The following is a 19,896-nucleotide window of genomic DNA, read 5'->3' on the forward strand; positions in this document are numbered from 1 at the left end:
CTCCCTGCAGAGGTTCTATCCAGACGTTTCTACTTTCAACTGGACATTCACTACTCCATGACCCTCCAGCTGTGGCAGACCGAGGGGGTGCAGAAGCCTGAGGGGGGTACCATCCTTCTGGATTCAGTGAGATCCTAGGGAGAGTGAGATCCCACATCAGGGAAGACAGAAATTATAGCAGGACACTGTGGATGCAGTGGGGCTAGGGAGTGGGGAGTCGGGGGGCCACAGAGGCTAGGAGTTGCACCAAGAGGATTGAGAGGTGGAGAGTGTAGGGAGGGGAAGAACGCAAGGATAGAAGGTGAGAATAGGCCGGCCAGACCTCACAGGACCTCTTGGGCCAGGAAAGGGACTTAACCTTTATCCTGGGGCAGTGGGGAGCCATGGAAGGGATTTGAGCAAGGAACAGACATGGGGAGAATGGATTGTCAGGGGAAGGCTGCTGCAATGATTCTGAATGAATCATTTGAGTTAGATTTGGGCCATTGAAGAGAAAGGAGAAAAAAGTTCAAAAGGGAAACAGGAGGGATTGGGAAGGGGTTGTGAGGGCCAACATAAGGAAGGTAGGTAATAGGTTAGTGAGTGGGGCTGGGATTACTGTCCCCTGCCTGCCATCTTCCATCCTCCTACTAGATTGTGCTCCTGCCCCAGGGAAAGGAGTTGCCTGGGCTGAGATCTGTGGGCCCTGGGGCCACAGGGTGCTTGTAGCAGCTCCACAAGGCAGGCTACCTGGAGGCAGCAAGGATGGGCCTCTCTAGTACCATACCTGAGGCCTGTGCTCACCTCATCTCCAGCATTTCTCTCGGCCCTGCCCCACGGGGGTGGCCTTGGTAAGTGTGTGTCCCAGCTTGAGGGGGCTGCAGGATAGAGGTTGCAGGAGGTACCATGAGGTTCATCTGATCTTGCCTTTTCTCCTGCCAGCATGTGAGTGCCACACCCATGGTTAACTGAGCACTGAGTGTACCCTGCTGGGTAGGCAGTGCCCCTGTCATCCTAACATCATTGGTTGTACCTGTGACCATGTGTGTCTGGAACGTATGGCTCTGGGCCCACTGGCTGCTGTGGTGAGCCTTCAGGGCCAGTGGGTGTGGATGTGGGGTCTGGGACCAGTCATTTCCTTTCTCTGCATGGCTTGATCACCCTGTAATTCCCCACAGAGTGCCGCTGCCCCACTGAGGGTGCCACTAGTGCCATCTGTAACCCTATGAATGGGCAGTGTGCATGCTGGGCAGGCCTTGCTGGTTGCTGCTGTGACCACTGCCTCCTTGGCTGGTGGAGCTTTCCACACTGCCAACCCTGTGCCTGCAATGGGCATGCTGAGTTGTGCCACCCACTTACAGGTGTCTGCCAGGCCTGCGATGGAAGAGTTGGGTAGGAATTATGATGAGTGGGCCAGGCCCCATTCCATGTGCTACTGCCCCCAGGTGCTTGGACAGCTACTAGCAGTGCAGGCCCTGCCTCTGTCCTGGGCACCTTTGCTCTGGCGTCTATCATGGGAGTTCCTGTCATGTGGACAGCACAAGTGGATGTGTCCTCTGCCTCTGTGCACCTGGCTATGCAGGTGAGGAATGGTTGGCAGTGGCAAACCCATGGCCTACTCACTTTTTTACAGTCCCATCAGGTCTATGAGGCAAATCTTTGCCAATGCCATTTGTATGTTGAGCTGCAGACTGGGCATCTCTCCTCAAGGAATTCCCATTCTGAGGAAGGAGGGTGAAATGGCAGGAATTACAGATGTGGAACTTGTAAGGTAGGAAGATGGGCCATAATGTAGCTATTGTGTTCTCTGCCCTCTGAGCTAGACCTCAGACTTTCTGGCTAGGTATATGGGACCCACAGGCCCCAAGGGGACAGGAAGATAACTGAGACAACTGATACATACCCCAATCCTCCCTAGGCGCCTCCTGTGACCGCTGTTCCTCTGGCTACTTTGGGGAACTGACCCCATGTGCAGTCATGCATTAGTGTGTGGGTGAACCACTGTGAGTGGGTCATGGCAAGGAGGAGACCCCAGAAGGAGTCTGTGCTGGTCCTGCCAGTGCAACAACAATGTGAATCCCCATAATCCTGCTGCCTGCGCCCGCCACAGTAGGGCACTGCCAGCACTGTCTTCACTACAGCAATGCCTCTGACTGTGCCCACTGCAGGCCTGGTTTCCACAGCAGTGCCGTATGCCCAGGGGGTTGCCAGTGTGAGTGTGTGGGTGGGGTGGGTGGGGGCATCCTAAGGTGGGCAGGGTTGGTGGGGGCATCCCAAGATGGGTGGGTGGGTTCTCCTTCCTCAGATCCTGCCAAGCCCTTCCTCTCCCTAGGCTGCAGCTCTGACCCCCAGGGCACTCTCCCTGCATGGTGCCCATCTGCGGCTACAGCCTGCTTCTGCAACCAGGTCAGCAGGCATTGCCCCTGTTGCCCCCACACTCTAGGGTGGGACTATAGCTACCATGCCTCCCTCCTTCTGGAACCTGGGGGAGGCCTCAGGGCTGCAAGCTCTGCAGCTGCCATGACCAACACACTTTGCAACCAGTGTGTCACCCAGTGAGTGAACCCATGTTGTACATAGCATGTGGCAATGGCCAGGTGTGAGTGAATGTGTGTGTGACTATGACAGGGTATAACTTATGGCTGATGGGAGTGTTAATGTGATCACCAGCACTTGTGTATGTGCCTGCAGACAGCTGTGTGAGTCTGTGCTCTTGTGTGACATTAACTGGGAGGTAGTGGCAGGGTCTTGGGAGAGCAGACATGAGACTGAGTGTCTGACCCCATGTGCAGCCATGTGTGAGCATGTGGGTGAACCACTTTGAGTTGGTCATGGCAAGCAGAATGAGCATGGTGGGGATGAGGATGGGATGGGGCTGGGAAGGAGGCTGAGGAGGTGCAGGTGGAGGGTTAGGGCTGAGAGCTGGTGCAGGCAGAGAGGGATGGCCATGGGAAGCGAGTGTTTCCGGGAAGAGAGTGGTCAGCAACTGAATGAGGCTTTGAAGCATGTTCTTATGTCCTTGGTGAGGAAAGGATGGGAGTCGGGGGTGAAGGAGGCATGGGAGAGAGGTTATGGAGACAGCAGGGTGCTTGACTCAGGACACAGAGGAGCAAAGAGCAGCAGGTCATGAGTTGAGAACCCAGAGGGTATGTGGAAGGCGAGGCTGGCAATGTGGGAAGGTGAGGGTGCTGAGGGCTAGGGTCAGTGCCTGCAGGCCCTGGAGGGGGTGCTCCAGCAGGCACATATGTTCCTGGAATCTCCTTCACCCACTGTGGGGACCCTACAGCAATTTATAGAGTGGATAGCTGGGCTCAGGCAAGGGGGCTGGGATCAGCAGGGGGCAGGTCTCCAGCTAGTTTCCCCAGGTCAGGGATTCAGAGGGTCACAGGTTGGCCTGTCTGAGTCCTGGGTCTAGGAGTCTGGTGGGTTTTCTTGAGTGAGGAATCATGGAGGAAAGAGCATCTCTGGCCACAGTGATGCTCCATCTTCCCACAGGAGGGAAATGACTGCACTGGCCTGGACATTGTGGGCCACAGGTTGTGGCAGAAAGAGAGCTGTGGGTTAGGGAGCACTGTGAATGCCTAAAAGAATTATCCCAGGAGTTAGACTGTGTCAAGGGCTTGGCCTGGCCCAAGAGGGCCACGGAGCCCAAGGTGAGGCCAGATGGGCAGGTGGGTGGGCAGAGGTGAGGGCAAGGGCTAGGCTGAGGTGGGAGGAAGGGATCAGGTGCCCTTGCTTACATATCTGGGGGACCCAGGAGACCAATTGGCCCTGACTTAGCCAGTGGAACCCTGAACCACCCGTCTATCCATCCCTCCTATCCCCTGCAGGTGCTGAGGCCCAGGTCTCCTCGGCTGCCCTGCTTTATCTGGAGGCCATGCTTAGAGCCCAGGTCATGGCCACACTTGGAGGACCAGACAGCATCCTAGGACAGGCCTGAGAGGCCTGGTGGTGGATGGAGCAGCTGCTGTGGGGGACGGGCTAGCCCACAGGGACAGCTATGTGGGAGGTGAAACTGAAAGGGCTGGTCGACAGGGTCCAGATGCTGCACCCACAGCTTCTGAGGCTCCTAGTCAAAGTTGGAGTGGTAGGTGGAGATATGGATCACTGTGGGGGGTTTTGCCAAGGTGAAGATTCTCTCCTAGGGGTAACCTGAGTGTAGGGCAATAGGGGATCTGGGACATACATTCCTCACTGGATGCCCCTATCCTTTTTTTTTTTTCTTTGCTGAGGAAGATTTGCCCTGAGCTAACATCTGTGCCAATCTTCCTCTATTTTATATACGGGTTGCCGCCACAGCATGGCCACTGACTAGTGGTATAGGTCCATTCCTGGGAACCGAACCCAGGCCACTGCAGCAGAGCACGCCAAACTTAACCACTAGGCTGTGGGATTAGCCCTGGATTCCCCTATCTTGTGTGCAGGAATGCAGGGGTTAGGGACCTGGGCTGGCCTGTGTTCCTGTATCCTGTGGTGTTCTCTCTTGTCCTAGGACCCTGCCCGCTGCCCAGTGGGCTCTAGTTGCCTCCCATAATTCTTTCTATAGCCTGGATATAGCAGTCACAGCCTTGAAGCAGCATCAGCAACTGGTACAGAGCCATGGGTGCCATGGGTGGGAACCATGATCATAAGGGACCATGGCTTGGCCATAGGGTTGCAGGAGACACATTCCTGTACACATCTGACCCACCTCTACTAGCTGCAGCAAATCCAGGCCACAGCAGGTTCCATGGGAATCCAGGCCTGGGTGACATGGCATCATGCAAGGAGGCCCTGGGGCGTGGCCACCATCGCCCCTGTGCAAGCAACTGTGCAGATCATCCAGCATTTCCTCTTGGGAACATGTCTGCTTGTTGCGTGTCTGTTCACAGCTGAGGGCAGGGGCAGGAGTCATCCAGGACCATGCTATGATGCTCCTTCTAGAATGAGGAATACTCATAAGGGCTGATCAGGTGTCAGGTGGGAGCATTAGTGTTCTCATAAATGTTTAACAACTGGCTGGGAGTCAGGAGGAACTGATTTGTAGTGTTTGTCAATTTCCATTGTGTAAATAATCCCACCATGGCTGATTTAATCCTACCTACAATTTAATAACTGATTCACAAAATTCCTGAAAATTGGCTCTTGTAAGCCTCTAGCACATCATGTAGTCATGTAAGAGGCAGGATCAGTGAGAGGCTGGGGTCAGGGTTCATTGGGCAGGGATCAGAGTTCATGCCCATAATCCCTACCCTCATCCTCACAGATGAATGTGTGGATGCTGTGAGTGTGGAGCTGATGGCACAGCACACGCTGGCAGTGCCCTTCCCTCAAGGTAGGGCAGCAAGCATTGTTTTTCTGTTGGATCAGATGCAGGGTGCCCTCCCCTAGAAGCTGCCCAGAGCTGAAGGTACAAGCTTCAGGCACAGCATACCAGATAAAGGACCAGGAGGCTGGAAGTAGAGGTCAGAAGGTGGGGAAGAAAGGTATGCCTGACTGATCATCTGCGCCCTTCAGGGAGGGTGCAGCCAGGGCCCAGGACCAAGTGCTGGATGTTCAGTGGGTGCTGGCCGAGGCAGGAATTCACAAGGGCTGCAGAGCAAGGGCTGCAGGAGGTGAAACAGATGCTTCGAGGCCTGGAGGCCAGTGTACAGGAGGTCATACCCCACCGATACCCCTCAGCTCCTTCACACCTCTTGTTCAGTGGCTGCTTTGATTCTCATTCTCCTCTCTGAGATCTTTGACCCACTGTGATACTATGGTGCTATTAAATACCCTGATCGAGTGAATACTCTACTTACTTGCTACTCTGCTGTGACCTCCCTGTGATCCCCTAACCTTAGCCCCAGGAGGCATGGTGCCTGGGCTGGATGACACTGGCAGTGGATGTGACCCTGGTCCTGGGGCATCTGTCTCGTGCAGCTGTAGCTCTCAGGACCCATTTGGCTCTGAGTCAGCAGTAGGCCTAGGAGGCAGAAGAGCAAGCAGCACATGCTATGGGCCTGGCTCAGGGCCTGGGTAAGGTGAGATGGGAATGGTGGACGCTGGGGTCTCAGGGATTCCTCTGGAAGAGTGTCAAGTAGGGCTTAGGTTGGGACTGGGCTATGCTGGGCTGAGGCAGGGTCTCAGTTCTAAAGCCTCCTGCCCCCCCAGGAACCTTGGACAACAATATGTTTGAGACAGTAGGATCTAGATGGGGTGGGGTTTCAGGTCCATTCTTACTCTGGGAGTTGCAGGTAGCCCAAATAGGTGTGGTGGAGTTGCAGGAGGGCACATATAGCCTGATGGACACCAAGCAGCATGCCAGAGAGTGAGTGCGGTGGGCATGAGCTGAGGCCCAAGAGCTGCTGAAATGGGCTCAGAACAGCTGGAGCTGCCTGGAGGGTGCATGGCTGGGCTATGATGGGGTGGGTACAAAGTGGGATCAGGGTCATATGGGAGGGTCAGAGTCAGACAGGGATGGTCAGAGCTGAGTCCAGGTCGGGTCCAGACCCTTGTAGGGATCAGGGCAGGGGTCAAAATTCAGAAGAGGGTCAAATGTTGATTAGGCTTAGAGCTCATTTAGGGCTGGGGTCAGAGTCAGGGTCATGATGGAGATCAGGGCCAGAGGTGAGAGCCTGGCTCAGATGACTTGATCCCCAGGGTTGGAGCACTGCCTGGCCCAGAACGAGCAGGCACTGGGCAAGAAGGTAGCCACCCTGTGGGCCACCCTGTGTGGAGCAGCTGGCAGCAGAGCTGCTTGAGCACATGCAGCTATGGGCCAATGGGTATGCCACCTGCTGACTGCTGTCTATGGATGCCAGTAAGAGGGACTCTGGGACTACCTGGGTGACTAAAGTGACCCCAGAGTAACCCAGGAATCTCCTGACCTTGAGAGACCAGAGACCCCACTGAGTGCCTGCTGACCCTGAGTAACTCTCATGTGACCCCATGATGTCCTCCAGTGGCCCTCTGACCTTGAGAAACCAGAAAAATCATGTAAAACTCCCTGAGGCCATCTAGTGCTCCTGACCCTGATAGATCCTTATCTCTGAGTGATCTAAAATTCTGAGTCATCTCTAATATCCCTGAGTCCCTCAGGTTGACTACATGACCCCCAGGGTGACTGGAGATCCCTACTCCAGATAACTGGAGTAACTCCCAGACCCTGAAAGTCCAGCAGACTCCCCCTGCTGAGATTCCCCTTGTGAAGCCTGGTGATTCACTTGAGGAACCCCTAGCTTTCTCCTCTGGGCCCACAGCTCCGGGTACTCTCCACCTGGCCCCAGACAGAGAGGCAGTTGTAGCAGCTCAGAGCCAGCCTGACTTGACCCTACAGACCCTCTGAGTCTGTAGTCCCTGCCCCAGTCCCAGGGGCCTGGGTGGGGCATGCTGGAAGGCTGTGCATTCCAAGCCAGGGCTCAGGCTCTCCTGGCAGGCCAGAAGGTCCGGAGTGGATAAATAACCACAAGATCTGGATTCAGTCAGTTTCTCCTGTCTGTGGTTGGCAGTCCAGCACCCATATTCATCTCAGGAAACTGAGACAGCACTTCTCGTGCCTACTTGCTGTAGTGACTAGGGGAGGCAGAGACTGCTGGAGTGGTACCTCTGAGAAGGGATGGCCTTTCCCCATCTCTCCCCCTACTCCTATCTTGTCTTGTCCCTCCAGCCAGGCCGTCGTCTGTCCTAAGGCTTCCTACATCCCTGAATAGGGAAGCTTGATGCCCCTGTGTGCCCCCTCCCACCTCCATGCTGATGCCTGGGACTGAACAGCCTAGTTGATGGTGACTTCCACAGCACCCACAACGCTGGGGAGAAAGGCTAGGTTCCATGGGCCTTTGGAGGTCCCAAAGATCAGACTCCTCTCCTTTGCTCATGCCATGCTCCCCACTTGATGCTCCCCCTGAAAATGATGGCCTAAAGCCCCAAACCCTCTACCTTCCCCTGGCTCTCCACAGGTCTAGGCACGGGGGCATAATAAAGATTTGCAGGTGAGCCGGCGTGTGTCTGGTTTCTAGAGTGAAGATCATTTCCAGAGAGGTGGGGAGGACTTCTGCACAGTGTTGCGTTCCTGCCTGAGATCCGCTCCATGGTTTCCTTCCTGCCATGCTTCCCAACTTTGCTCTAAGTCGCTGGACTCTGCTAGTGGAGGGACCGCCCAACGGACAGAGGGCAGAGTGGGGAATCAGCCAAGAACCCACACGGGCAGGGTCAGCACAGGACCCCCTGGACAGAGGTGGGTGGGCGCAGGCCCCAGACCTCTCATCCCCCCTCATCCTAATTCTCTTCCTCTTCAGGATGGAGCGGGCCTCAGAGGAACGAGGGAGGGACTGGCGGGGACAGCCTGCGCCCTGGGAGCTACGACTGGGCCTGCTGCTGAGCGGTGAGAGGGCCTAATGAAGGCCTGGGGGTTGCGGGATGTGATGGTGGGTCCTAGGGTAGCTGCCCCTGGTTCTACCGGGTGGGAGTGCAGCAGAACCAGCTGACCCACTGTTCCCAGTGCTGGCCACCGCCCTGGCCCAGGCTCTGGCCCCGGATGTGCCAGGCTGTTCGCGGGGAAGCTGCTACCCCGCCACAGGTGACCTGCTGGTGGGCCGAGCTGACAGACTGACCGCCTCATCCACCTGTGGTTTGCATGGCCCCCAGCCCTACTGCATCGTCAGTCACCTGCAGGTGCGGCTGGGGGTGGGGGTGGGCTCTGGGTCATGGTGGGGCTGGCACTGGCTGAGACACTGACCCTGACCCTCATCCTGACCCAACCCAGGACGAAAAGAAGTGCTTTCTGTGTGATTCCCGGCGCCCCTTCTCTGCTCGAGACAACCCAAACAGCCATCGCATCCAGAATGTAGTTACCAGCTTCGCACCACAGCGCAGAGCAGCCTGGTGGCAGTCAGAGAATGGTGAGGCTGTGGGTGGGGCATGGGGTGATCAGGGCTGCCCACCAGTAGCCTCAAGTCCCTGACCTCTGACTCCTGCTCCAGGTGTCCCCGTGGTCACCATCCAGCTGGACTTGGAGGCTGAGTTCCATTTCACGCACCTCATTATGACTTTCAAGGTACCCGCATGTCTGGGAGCCTGCTTGAATCACCCTGCTAGGCTCCCCATTGCCCCTGAACAGAGTCCCAGCTCCTCAGCCCAGCCTCCCTGAGCTCATATGCTATGCTCTGGCCGCATGAGAGGCTCCTTCATCTCCCACTCCTTCCGTTGCTTTCCGCCTCCAAGCCTTTGCACATGTTGCCCCAATCCTGGGCTGGGTCAGGCGCTGCCTCCCTGGGCCTCATGACCCCTGAGCTTCCCCAGTAGAGGTGGCTACCCTTCCCTGATCATTGCTTGGCTCCCACTGGTCACCCCCACCTGTCCATTAGCTGTTTGAGGGCAGCCCCCTACTGGGGCTCTTGGTGAGCCCTGGCTAGACTTGGGTCCTGGTGCCTGCTGATTAGCCATGCCCCTCACTCAGACATTTCGGCCTGCTGCCATGCTGGTGGAGCGCTCAGCAGACTTTGGACGCACCTGGCATGTGTACCGATATTTCTCCTATGACTGTGGGGCTGACTTCCCAGGAGTTCCACTGGCCCCCCCACGGCACTGGGATGACGTAGTTTGTGAGTCCCGCTACTCAGAGATTGAGCCATCCACTGAAGGCGAGGTGAGGGCTGGGATCTGGGCTTGGGGCGGAAAGCGGGGAATGATGGGACTGAGGCAGGGTCCAGTGTCTCTAATGACTCCATGCATCTCCAGGTCATCTATCGTGTGCTGGACCCTGCCATCCCTATCCCAGACCCCTACAGTTCACGGATCCAGAGTGAGTATTCCACCCTTTGAGCTTGGCAGAGTCCCAGCATCCAGCTGATGACTATTTGGGGCCTCAGTAGCTATTTTGGGTGCTTCCTGGGGCAGGTGCCAAGTCCAATTTAGCTCGTATTGCAGTAGACAGGAGGTCTCCCAAGGTGACCTTGGCAGCTGCAGCCCCTGGGTGGCATGGGGCAGCAAGAACCTGCCTGGCCAGCTGGCCCCCAACCCTTTCCCCCTACTTAGACCTGCTGAAGATCACCAACCTACGGGTGAACCTGACACGGCTACACACGCTGGGGGACAACCTGCTTGACCCACGACGGGAGATCCGTGAGAAGTACTATTATGCCCTCTACGAGCTGGTTGTGCGTGGCAACTGCTTCTGCTACGGACATGCCTCACAGTGTGCACCCGCCCCAGGAGCACCAGCCCACGCTGAGGGCATGGTGAGGGGCTTCAAATGGCAGGAGTAGGGCTGGGGGCAGGGGCAGGCATGGCTGGACATGCTGACCACTTGCCTGCCCACACTTCTAGGTTCATGGGGCCTGCATCTGCAAACACAACACTCGTGGCCTCAACTGTGAGCAGTGTCAGGATTTCTATCATGATTTGCCCTGGCATCCAGCCGAGGATGGCCACAGTCATGCCTGCAGAAGTGAGTGACACCCTGGTCCCATAGTCCCAGAACTCTGCAGCCTGGCTGTGGCCTTGGTAGAACCTAGAGCTGGCTGGCCAAGCCCCTAACACTCAGGCTGTGTCCAAAGGGAATCCAGGACTTGATGCCTCTGGGAACCCTTCAACCTTCCTCTACAATCTGCTCTGGGTAGGGACCTAGTATGATGCTGAAGCCTTAAAGTCCCTGAGCCCCCACCCACAAATTCTGGCCTGTGGTAGAGACCACCTAAGGTGGCACTGGGGCCCCCTACACCCCTTACCCTCAGGACATGGTGCCTAAAGTGGCGTTTGCCCTGCCCTTGCCCCTCTCCCCCAAGAGTGTGAGTGCCATGGGCATGCCCACAGCTGCCACTTCGACATGGCCATATACCTGGCATCTGGCAATGTGAGTGGAGGTGTGTGTGATGGATGTCAGCACAACACAGCTGGGCGCCACTGTGAGCTCTGCCGACCCTTCTTCTACCGTGACCCAACCAAGGATCTGCGGGACCCGGCCGTGTGCCGCTGTAAGGCTGGGATTGGGCATGGGAGAGGGAAGGCTGGGCCTGGGGTAGCAGCTGGGAGCCAGATTGCTGGCCAAGTTGCAGGGATTTAGGATCGGAGGTGTAGGTTGGAGCCAGAATGGGAATCCATGGTGGGGGCTTGAGAGATGACTGGTGCTGGGCTAGTTGGGGTGGGGTGACCCTGTACTTCTTTTTGCCCTCAGCTTGTGATTGTGACCCCATGGGTTCCCAAGACGGTGGTCGCTGTGATCCCCATGATGATCCTCCACTGGGGCTGGTTTCGGGCCAGTGTCGCTGCAAAGAACATGTGGTGGGCTCTCGCTGCCAACAATGCCGTGATGGCTTCTTTGGGCTCAGTGCCAGTGACCCTGTAGGCTGCCGGCGTATGTGCTTCCTGACCTAACTCCTGTGCTGACCTCGTACTCTTTTTTTTTTAAAATTATTTTATTGAGGTCATATTGGCTTATAACCTGACCTCTTACTCTTGACCCAACTGAAGATGGGCACTGCCACAGCTCCCCAAAGTGCTAATGGGTCTCCTTCCCTGCAGGGTGTCAGTGTGATGCACGGGGTACAGTGCCTGGGGGCACCCCTTGTGACCCCAACAGTGGAACCTGTTTCTGCAAGCGTCTAGTGACTGGACATGGCTGTAACCGCTGCCTGGTACGAATGGAGGGGGCTGGGGTTCTGGGATCCTACACTTATCCTCAGAGCCCAGGGACAGGGGGTGGTGTCCATGCTCCAGTGGGTGGGTGCTGAGAACTTAGGGTCCAGTCCTGGCTGAGAGGCCTCAGGTCTGGGAGGCCGAGGGTGAGAACCGGTGGTCTAAGGGCCATGTTTTCACTAAGGGGTGGTAGAAACTGAGAACCATCATTGGATTCCCTGCTGGGTGGCAAGGAGGTCTGTTTCCGGCCCCCAGCAACCTCCTTTCCCCTAGCCTGGCCACTGGGGCCTGAGCCACGACCTGCTCGGCTGCCGTCCGTGTGACTGCGACGTGGGTGGTGCCTTGGATCCCCAGTGAGTGCTGTATAGGGGGCCCCAGAAGGGATGGGAAAAGATCTTGGGCAGGATAGGGGGTCCTTCTTGAGTAACTATGCACTTTCCAGGTGCAATGAGGCAACAGGTCAGTGCCGCTGCCGCCAGCACATGGTAGGGCGACGCTGTGAGCAGGTGCAGCCTGGCTACTTCCGGCCCTTCCTTGACCACCTAACTTGGGAGGCTGAGGATGTTCAAGGGCAGGTAGGGGGGCAGTGTTGGAGGCCAGGGCACGGGTGTGACTATGCCTAGAGAGGCAGGGTTATAGGAGGTGCCTTGCATGTGGGAGTGTCTGGCCTTGGGCAAGGCCTCAGTTGGAGAGCTGGGGTTTGGGGACAGGCTGTGGCAGAAAAGGCAGCGCCTTGTCTGAGCCCCAACCCCTGGCCACGTTGCCTCCCAGGTGCTTGATGTGGTGGAGCGCCTGGTGATCCCTGGGGGAGCGCCATCTTGGACAGGCCTGGGCTTTGTTAGGCTGCGGGAAGGCCAAGCACTGGAGTTCCTGGTGGCCTCTGTGCCAAGAGCCATGGACTACGACCTGCTGCTGCGCTTGGAGCCCCAGGTCAGAACCTGTGACACCTAACCCAGAGCTGAACCTCTGGGTGTGGGAGCATTTTCTCCATCATCCTATTACCCCAGGTCCCTGAGCAATGGGCAGAGATGGAACTGACTGTGCAGCGCCCAGGGCCTGTGTCTGCCCACAGCCTGTGTGGGCATGTGCTGCCCAAGGATGACTACATCCCTGGGACCCTGCAATCAGACACCAGGTGAGGGCACTAATGGTAGCACCCACAATGGTAGGGGAATGTGGGTCAACCCTAAGGTCCCTGCAGGGCACTTGGAAGACCCTACTACTCATTCATTTTTTCCTTCCTTTAAGGGCCTTCTCCTGAGTGCTGTTTGCAGGTGCTCTTGGTCATGGCACTGGTCAGAGGAAGGAATTGCACAGAAAAAGCCCTGCTCTCTTAGGGGTCTAAGTTCTGGAGACCAAGGCAGGAATTAATAGGAAACCATCCAGCGTCACTATAGGGAGTGCCCATGGAGGGAAGGGAGGGAATCAGAGCACTCTCAGAAGGGATGTGACTGGTCTGATTAGTGTTTGATTACATTTTGGGTAGTATTTGTTTTATATGTCTTTGTTTATCATTTTACTTCTTTTTTAGCTTTTCATCATGTAAATCTTCAAACATACACAGAAATAGAGAGAATAGCATAATGAACTTGGCTGTACCCATTACAGACATTTTGCTAACTGTGACTTGTGTTTAACAAAGATCCTTCTAGTCGCTAAGTGGAGAGTAGACTTAAAGGGGCCAAGGTGGAAGCTGGAAGATCTGCTGGAGGCTATTGAGTTGGCTGAGTGATAGTGGGTTGGACTGAGGTGTAGCAATAGAGGTGGTGAGAAGAGAGAGGTTCCAGAGGGTTCTAGTGGTCGAGCTAATGGCCTAGATATATAGAAAAGTGAGAGAAAGTGGAAAGGTGACTAGGGTTTTTGGCTGCGGCATCGGGATGGGAGTGGGGCTCTACTGAGATGGAGACATAGGGAGGAGCAGTTCTGAGATGCTTAGACATTGGGGAGAAGGCCAGTGGGTGGTTGGATTTCTGTGTCTGGAATTACTGGGAGGGCTCAAGTTGGACATATAAATTTGGGACTTGTCACTAAAGAGGTGGGTCTAGATGAAATGACCAGAGAAAGGAAGGAGGACCAGAACCAAGCTTCAGGGTGCTCCAGCGTTAAAGGCCAGTAGAGGAGGAGGAGCTGGGGGCTGGGGAAAATCAGGAGTGTAGACAGGGTCCCAGAAGCTAAGAGAAGAGTGTCTCAGGAAGGAAGGTGCACTGATCTCATTGCATGCTGCTGAATGCTGGAGCAGATAAGAATATAGAATTTTCTGCTCGGTTTGGCTATATGGAGGTCATTGGTGACTTTGGCACCAGTTGGCTCTAGGACATGTTGGGGAAGAAGTTCCACTGGAGTGGGAGGCTAGAGAGTGAAGGCAGTGACTACAGTCAAATTTTAGGAATTTGTTAGGCAGGAGAGCAAAGACAAGGCAGTAGCTAGGAAGAGACTTAAAGGACTAAGGGAAGAATTTCTTTTTGGGGGGGTAAAAGAATCCTAGTATGGTTTTGCAGGCTGATGGGAATGACCTAGGAGAGAGGGAGAGATGGGGAAGGTGATGCAGTCTTGGGGAAGAGGAGCAGAGGTTGGAGGTTGAAGGTCGAGGTTGGAGGAAGTGTGAAGAAGTCGTTGAATAAAAATTGGCAAGTATTTGTGCCAAGTAAATGTTGTGGGGTTGCAAGGTTGTATGGAGTGTTTTCAGTGAGACTGAACTACTTAGGTGTATGATTTCAGTTAGGCATGTTTATGGGAATCTTCTGTACAGATTCTCTGTCAGGTTGTTTAGCTGTCTGTTGGCCTGGCCCAGTCCAGCCCTAGTCTCTTTCTTGGCCGATGGTTTGGTTGCTATGTGTGGTGAGTGGAGGAAGCCCAGAATGATGAGTATGGGGATCTTGGATAACCCCCATACCTGTCCTCACCTCCCCCAGGTACATGGTGCTTCCCAGACCTGTCTGCCTTGAGCCTGGCAACTCCTACAAGCTGCATCTGAAGCTGGTGCGAACAGGAGGAAGTGCCCAGCCTGATACCCCCTACTCTGGACCCAGCCTGCTCATTGACTCGGTGAACAGCCCCCTCTCCCCACAGCAACCAAGGTGGCAGGGCCTGTGGGATGGGATCTGTAATGGTGGCTGGATAGGAGGGGTCTGTGACAGAAGAGGCAGGCCCATGACACTGCTAAGCTAAGAACTCTGGCAGTGCCAATATGGTCCTGAGTCTGAACCTCACTCTTCCTTGCTCATCTCTTCAGCTGGTGCTGCTGCCCCGTGTTCTTGTGCTGGAGATGTTTAGTGCGGGTGATGCTGCTGCCCTAGAGCGCCGTGCCACCTTTGAACGCTACCGCTGCCATGAGGAGGGTCTGCTGCCCAGCAAGACTCTTCCCTCTGAGGCCTGTGCTCCGCTCCTCATCAGCCTGTCCACCCTGCTCTACAACGGTGCTCTGCGTGAGTGTCTGTGATGTGGGTTGGTGGAGCAGAGGTGTGGAGGCCTAGGCTGACTTGGCCATATCCCCGCTCTCCACAGCCTGTCAGTGTGACCCCCAGGGCTCACTGAGTTCTGAGTGCAACCCCCATGGTGGCCAGTGCCTGTGCAAACCTGCAGTGGTTGGGCGCCGCTGTGACCTCTGTGCCCCTGGCTACTATGGCTTTGGCCCCACAGGCTGTCAAGGTATTTTCCTGTCCCTTCTTCCCTCTGATTCTTCTCCTTCCTCCTCACTAATGTTCTCCCTCCTCCCTTGGTTCTGCTTTTTCTTTCCTTTAACTCTGTGTTGGACCCTATACTCTCAGCCCTGGGTCACTTGAAGTTTTCTTCCATTCCCTGACCTTCCTACCCTGATCTCACACAGATTCCCCTCAAACCCCCTCCCTGGCTCAGCCTCTGCTTTGTCCCCAGCCTGCCAATGCAGCCCTGAAGGGGCGCTCAGCAGCCTGTGTGAAGGGACCAGTGGGCAATGCCCCTGCCGACCTGGTGCCTTTGGGCTTCGCTGCGACCGCTGCCAGCGTGGCCAGTGGGGATTCCCTAGCTGCCAGCCATGTGTCTGTAATGGGCATGCAGACGAATGTGACACCCACACAGGCACTTGCCTAGGCTGCCGTGATCACACAGGGGGTGAGCACTGTGAAAGGTGAGCTTGGAGCAGCTATGAGTGGGTTGGTGGGTGGGCAGCTTGCTCAGGGATGACACATCTCTTCCTGCCACTCCCTGCAGGTGTATTGCTGGCTTCTATGGGGACCCTCGGCTGCCATATGGGGGCCAGTGCCGGCCCTGTCCCTGCCCTGAAGGCCCCGGGAGCCGGCAGCACTTTGCCACTTCTTGCCATCAGGATGGGTACTCCCGGCAGATCGTGTGCCACTGCAGGGCAGGCTACAGAGGTAAGTGGGTAAGGTGCAGGTATGGGATCAGGGTGGGGCAGCTGGGCTGAGCACTCACGCCTTCCTCCTGACTGTGGGCAGGGCTACGGTGTGAAGCTTGTGCCCCTGGCCACTTTGGGGACCCATCAAGGCCAGGTGGCCGGTGCCAACCATGTGAGTGCAGTGGGAACATTGACCCCATGGACCCTGATGCCTGTGACCCCCACACGGGGCAATGCCTGCGCTGCTTACACCACACAGAGGGGCCACACTGTGCCCATTGCAAGCCTGGCTTCCATGGGCAGGCTGCCCGGCAGAGCTGTCACCGTGAGTGTGGGTATGGGAGGGGAAGGCTGGAGTGGGGCTCCATTGCTCTGGCTCCCCTTGATTGGTGTGCTCATCTTGGCTGGCACAGGCTGTACCTGCAACCTGCTGGGCACAGATCCCCAACAGTGCCCATCCACTGACCGATGCAACTGTGACCCAAGCAGTGGGCAGTGCCCTTGCCTCCCCAATGTCCAGGGCCCTAGCTGTGACCGCTGTGCCCCCAACTTCTGGAACCTTGCCAGTGGCCATGGCTGCCAGCCCTGTGCCTGCCACCCAAGCCGAGCCAGAGGCCCCACCTGCAATGAGGTATGGAATCCTCCTGTGGATCCCCTTGGTGGATGGGGCCCACCGTCTGCCTTAAGCCTCTGATTGAGGCTCTGACCTTTGTCCTGTTTCCACTCCAGTTCACAGGGCAGTGCCACTGCCGTGCTGGCTTTGGTGGGCGAACCTGTTCTGAGTGCCAAGAGCTCCACTGGGGAGACCCTGGGTTGCAGTGCCGTGGTGAGGGGGTCAGCAGAGTCAGGGTGGATGCGACACTTCCCAGGATGCTCCGCTGGCACCCTAACTCTGTGGTCTGTCCTTTCTTGCAGCCTGTGATTGTGACCCTCGTGGAATAGACACACCTCAGTGTCACCGCTCCACAGGTCACTGTAGCTGCCGCCCAGGCGTGTCTGGTGTGCGCTGTGACCAGTGTGCCCGTGGCTTCTCAGGTGTCTTTCCTGCCTGCCACCCCTGCCATGCATGCTTCGGGGACTGGGACCGTGTGGTACAGGACTTGGCTGCCCGTACACGGCGCCTGGAGCAGCGGGCACAGGAGCTGCAGCAGACGGGTGTGCTGGGTGCCTTTGAGAGAAGCTTCTGGCACATGCAAGAGAAGCTGGGCACTGTGCAGGGGATTGTGGGTGCCCGCAACACCTCGGCTGCCTCCACTGCGCAGCTTCTGGAGGCCACAGAGGAGTTGCGGTGAGGATGGGCCTGAGGGTACATGGTGGGATGGGGCACAGGCCCAATGGATCAGGGCTGAAACCTCTATCAACACCTCACCCCCTCATTGGTGCAGGCGTGAAATTGGGGAGGCCACTGAGCACCTGACCCAGCTGGAGGCAGAGCTAACAGATGTGCAGGATGAGAACTTCAATGCCAACCATGCACTAAGCAGTCTGGAGAGAGATGGGCTTGCACTTAATCTTACACTGCGGCAGCTGGATCAGCATCTGGACCTGCTCAAACATTCAAACTTCCTGGGTGAGTTGTTGGCTGACTAGGCAGTTGGAACAGGGTTGATCTTCAGCTGACTGCCTGCCTCTGCCCAACTTAGGTGCCTATGACAGCATCCGCCATGCCCACAGCCTGTCTGCAGAGGCAGAACGTCGTGCCAACACATCGGCCCTGACAGTGCCCAGCCCCGTGAGCAACTCAGCAGGCATTCGGCACAGGACAGAAGTGCTGATGGGTGCCCAGAGAGAGGACTTCAACCGTAAATACATGGCCAACCAGCAGGCATTGGGCAAGCTCTCTGCCCGTACCCACACCCTGAGCCTGACAAACATCAATGAACTGGTGAGGCACAAGCACGGGATGGGACATGTGGGTGTGGCTGTTCCTTCATAGGGTCCTGACTTGTTCTGTGTGTGACAGGTATGTGGGCCCCCAGGGGATGCACCCTGTGCTACAAGCCCTTGTGGGGGTGCCGGCTGTCGGGACGAGGATGGGCAGCCCCGCTGCGGGGGCCTCAGCTGCAACGGGGCAGCCGCCATGGCAGACCTGGCACTGGGTCGGGCCCGGCACACACAGGCAGAGCTGCAGCGGGCACTGGCAGAAGGTGGTGGCATCCTTAGCCAGGTGGCTGAGACCCGTCGGCAGGCAGGCGAGGCACAGCAGCAGGCCCAGGCGGCCCTGGATAAGGCTAATGCTTCCAGGGGACAGGTGGAGCAGGCCAACCAGGAACTGCGGGAACTTATCCAGAGTGTGAAGGACTTCCTCAGCCGTGAGCCTACCGTGTGGCCCAGGCCACGTGGTTGTTTCCCCTGTGTCTGTGTTCATACTTGTGTCCCTGGGTTCCTACTTGGGTCAGGGCCTGCATTGGACCTGTGTTTATGACCCCATGTCTGGTCCCTGAGCATTGCCCCTATGTGGTCCCCAAGTCTGTGACCCTGAGTCTGTGCCCCATGTATAGTTCCTTTCCTTGTGGTTACATCCTTATGCTTATTAGCAAACCCATATTCCATGTGTGGTCCCTGAGTCCATACCCCAAGGTTGTGTCCCCATGCCCATGGTGAAGAATCTGTGTCCCTAAGCCCTTGTCTGTGTCCCCATAGAGGAGGGGGCTGATCCCGATAGCATTGAGATGGTGGCCACAAGAGTACTAGAGCTCTCCATCCCAGCATCACCTGAGCAGATCCAGCACCTGGCAGGCGCAATTGCAGAGCGGGTCCGGAGTCTGGCGGATGTGGACACGATCTTGGCGCGTACTGTGGGAGATGTGCGTCGGGCAGAGCAGCTACTGCAGGATGCACGTCGGGCACGGTCTGACCCTGACCCTAGGCCCCATCCTTGACACCTGGTCCTGATACTTGCAGGCCCTGATTTCCTCTCTTCCCCAGGAGCCGGGCTGAGGGTGAGAAACAGAAGGCAGAGACAGTACAGGCGGCACTGGAAGAGGCCCAGCGGGCACAAGGTGCTGCTCAGGGTGCCATCCAGGGGGCAGTGGTTGACACACAGGACACGGAGCAGACCCTGCACCAGGTGAGATCCCTCTGGGACATCAGTGGGGCAATGTTATGGGCATGCCCCATAGACCTGTTTAACCTTGGCCCACCCATGGCAGGTACAGGAGAGGATGGCAGGTGCAGAGCAGGCACTGAGTTCTGCAGGTGAGCGGGCTCAGCAATTGGATGGTCTTTTGGAGGCTCTCAAATTGAAACGAGCAGGGAATAGCCTGGCAGCCTCTAGCGCTGAAGAGACAGCAGGCAGTGCCCAGGGTCGTGCCCGAGAGGCTGAGCAGGTGGGTTGAGGCATAGCCAGCTGGAGGGGGTTGGGGGAGCTGAGCCTCCGCTGGGTGACCTCTACATCCTGACTGCCCTCTACATCCGCAGCTGCTGCAGGGTCCACTAGGCGACCAGTATCAGACAGTGAGGGCCCTGGCTGAGCGCAAGGCCCAGGGTGTGCTGGCTGCGCAGGCGCGGGCAGAGCAACTGAGAGATGAGGCTCGGGGCTTGTTGCAGGCCGCTCAGGACAAACTGCAGCGGCTGCAAGGTGAGGATCCAGGTGGGTGGGCGCCAGAGATGTGGGATGTGGAATGTGGGAGTGGGGCCCTTTAACGGAGACCTACTCCTCTTAGAGCTGGAGGGCACTTATGAGGAGAATGAGCGGGCGCTGGAGGGCAAAGCGGCCCAGCTGGATGGACTGGAGGCCAGAATGCGCAGCGTGCTTCAAGCCATCAACTTGCAAGTCCAGATCTACAACACCTGCCAGTGACCCCTGCCCAAGGCCTAACCTAGTCCCCAGCCCCGCCCCGCACGCGTTACTGCCTATGCATGGAACAGTTCCCAGGCTGGCAAAGTCCCCAATAAACCGGTGTGAACCCCTAAGGTGGTCTCTCGACTCCTGATTTGGGGGGGGCGGAGCGTCTGGGAAAACCTCGAGGGGCCACGAAGAGAGTTCCGGC

At 56.9% G+C, this 19,896-nt stretch overlaps 1 protein-coding gene across 2 annotated transcripts; it reads left to right on the plus strand.

Moving 5' to 3' along the window:
- Positions 1 to 8,001: 8,001 nt before the first annotated feature.
- Positions 8,002 to 19,819, plus strand: LAMB2 (laminin subunit beta 2). 2 transcript variants are annotated; one of them, XM_014840394.3, is made up of 33 exons: positions 8,002 to 8,147; positions 8,235 to 8,320; positions 8,438 to 8,610; positions 8,702 to 8,837; positions 8,919 to 8,992; positions 9,395 to 9,583; positions 9,676 to 9,739; positions 9,973 to 10,175; positions 10,264 to 10,384; positions 10,722 to 10,910; positions 11,111 to 11,290; positions 11,458 to 11,570; positions 11,845 to 11,924; positions 12,014 to 12,146; positions 12,343 to 12,501; positions 12,579 to 12,706; positions 14,484 to 14,616; positions 14,804 to 14,996; positions 15,076 to 15,219; positions 15,445 to 15,676; positions 15,760 to 15,923; positions 16,005 to 16,229; positions 16,318 to 16,535; positions 16,634 to 16,730; positions 16,820 to 17,192; positions 17,290 to 17,474; positions 17,548 to 17,789; positions 17,868 to 18,216; positions 18,548 to 18,755; positions 18,833 to 18,974; positions 19,057 to 19,233; positions 19,325 to 19,484; positions 19,570 to 19,819. In XM_014840394.3, exons 1-33 carry the CDS (start codon positions 8,044 to 8,046, stop codon positions 19,704 to 19,706), a joined length of 5,511 nt encoding a protein of 1,836 aa, XP_014695880.3. In that variant the 5' UTR covers positions 8,002 to 8,043; the 3' UTR covers positions 19,707 to 19,819. The 2 variants fall into 2 exon arrangements, with proteins under 2 accessions (XP_014695880.3, XP_070349124.1); XM_070493023.1 differs by lacking the exon at positions 8,438 to 8,610 and having other exon boundaries at positions 8,059 to 8,147.
- Positions 19,820 to 19,896: the final 77 nt, after the last annotated feature.

Source organism: Equus asinus, chromosome 21 (assembly GCF_041296235.1).
Source record: "Equus asinus isolate D_3611 breed Donkey chromosome 21, EquAss-T2T_v2, whole genome shotgun sequence".
NCBI lineage: Eukaryota > Metazoa > Chordata > Mammalia > Perissodactyla > Equidae > Equus > Equus asinus.

Bases quoted from the DNA above. Each gene is read 5' to 3' on its own strand.
- LAMB2 (XM_014840394.3), top strand. From the start codon at position 8,044: ATGCTTCCCAACTTTGCTCTAAGTCGCTGGACTCTGCTAGTGGAGGGA. The intron at 11,925-12,013 runs GTGAGTGCTGTA...TGCACTTTCCAG, and splicing joins GGTGGTGCCTTGGATCCCCA to GTGCAATGAGGCAACAGGTC. The intron at 17,790-17,867 runs GTGAGGCACAAG...TGTGTGTGACAG, and splicing joins TGACAAACATCAATGAACTG to GTATGTGGGCCCCCAGGGGA.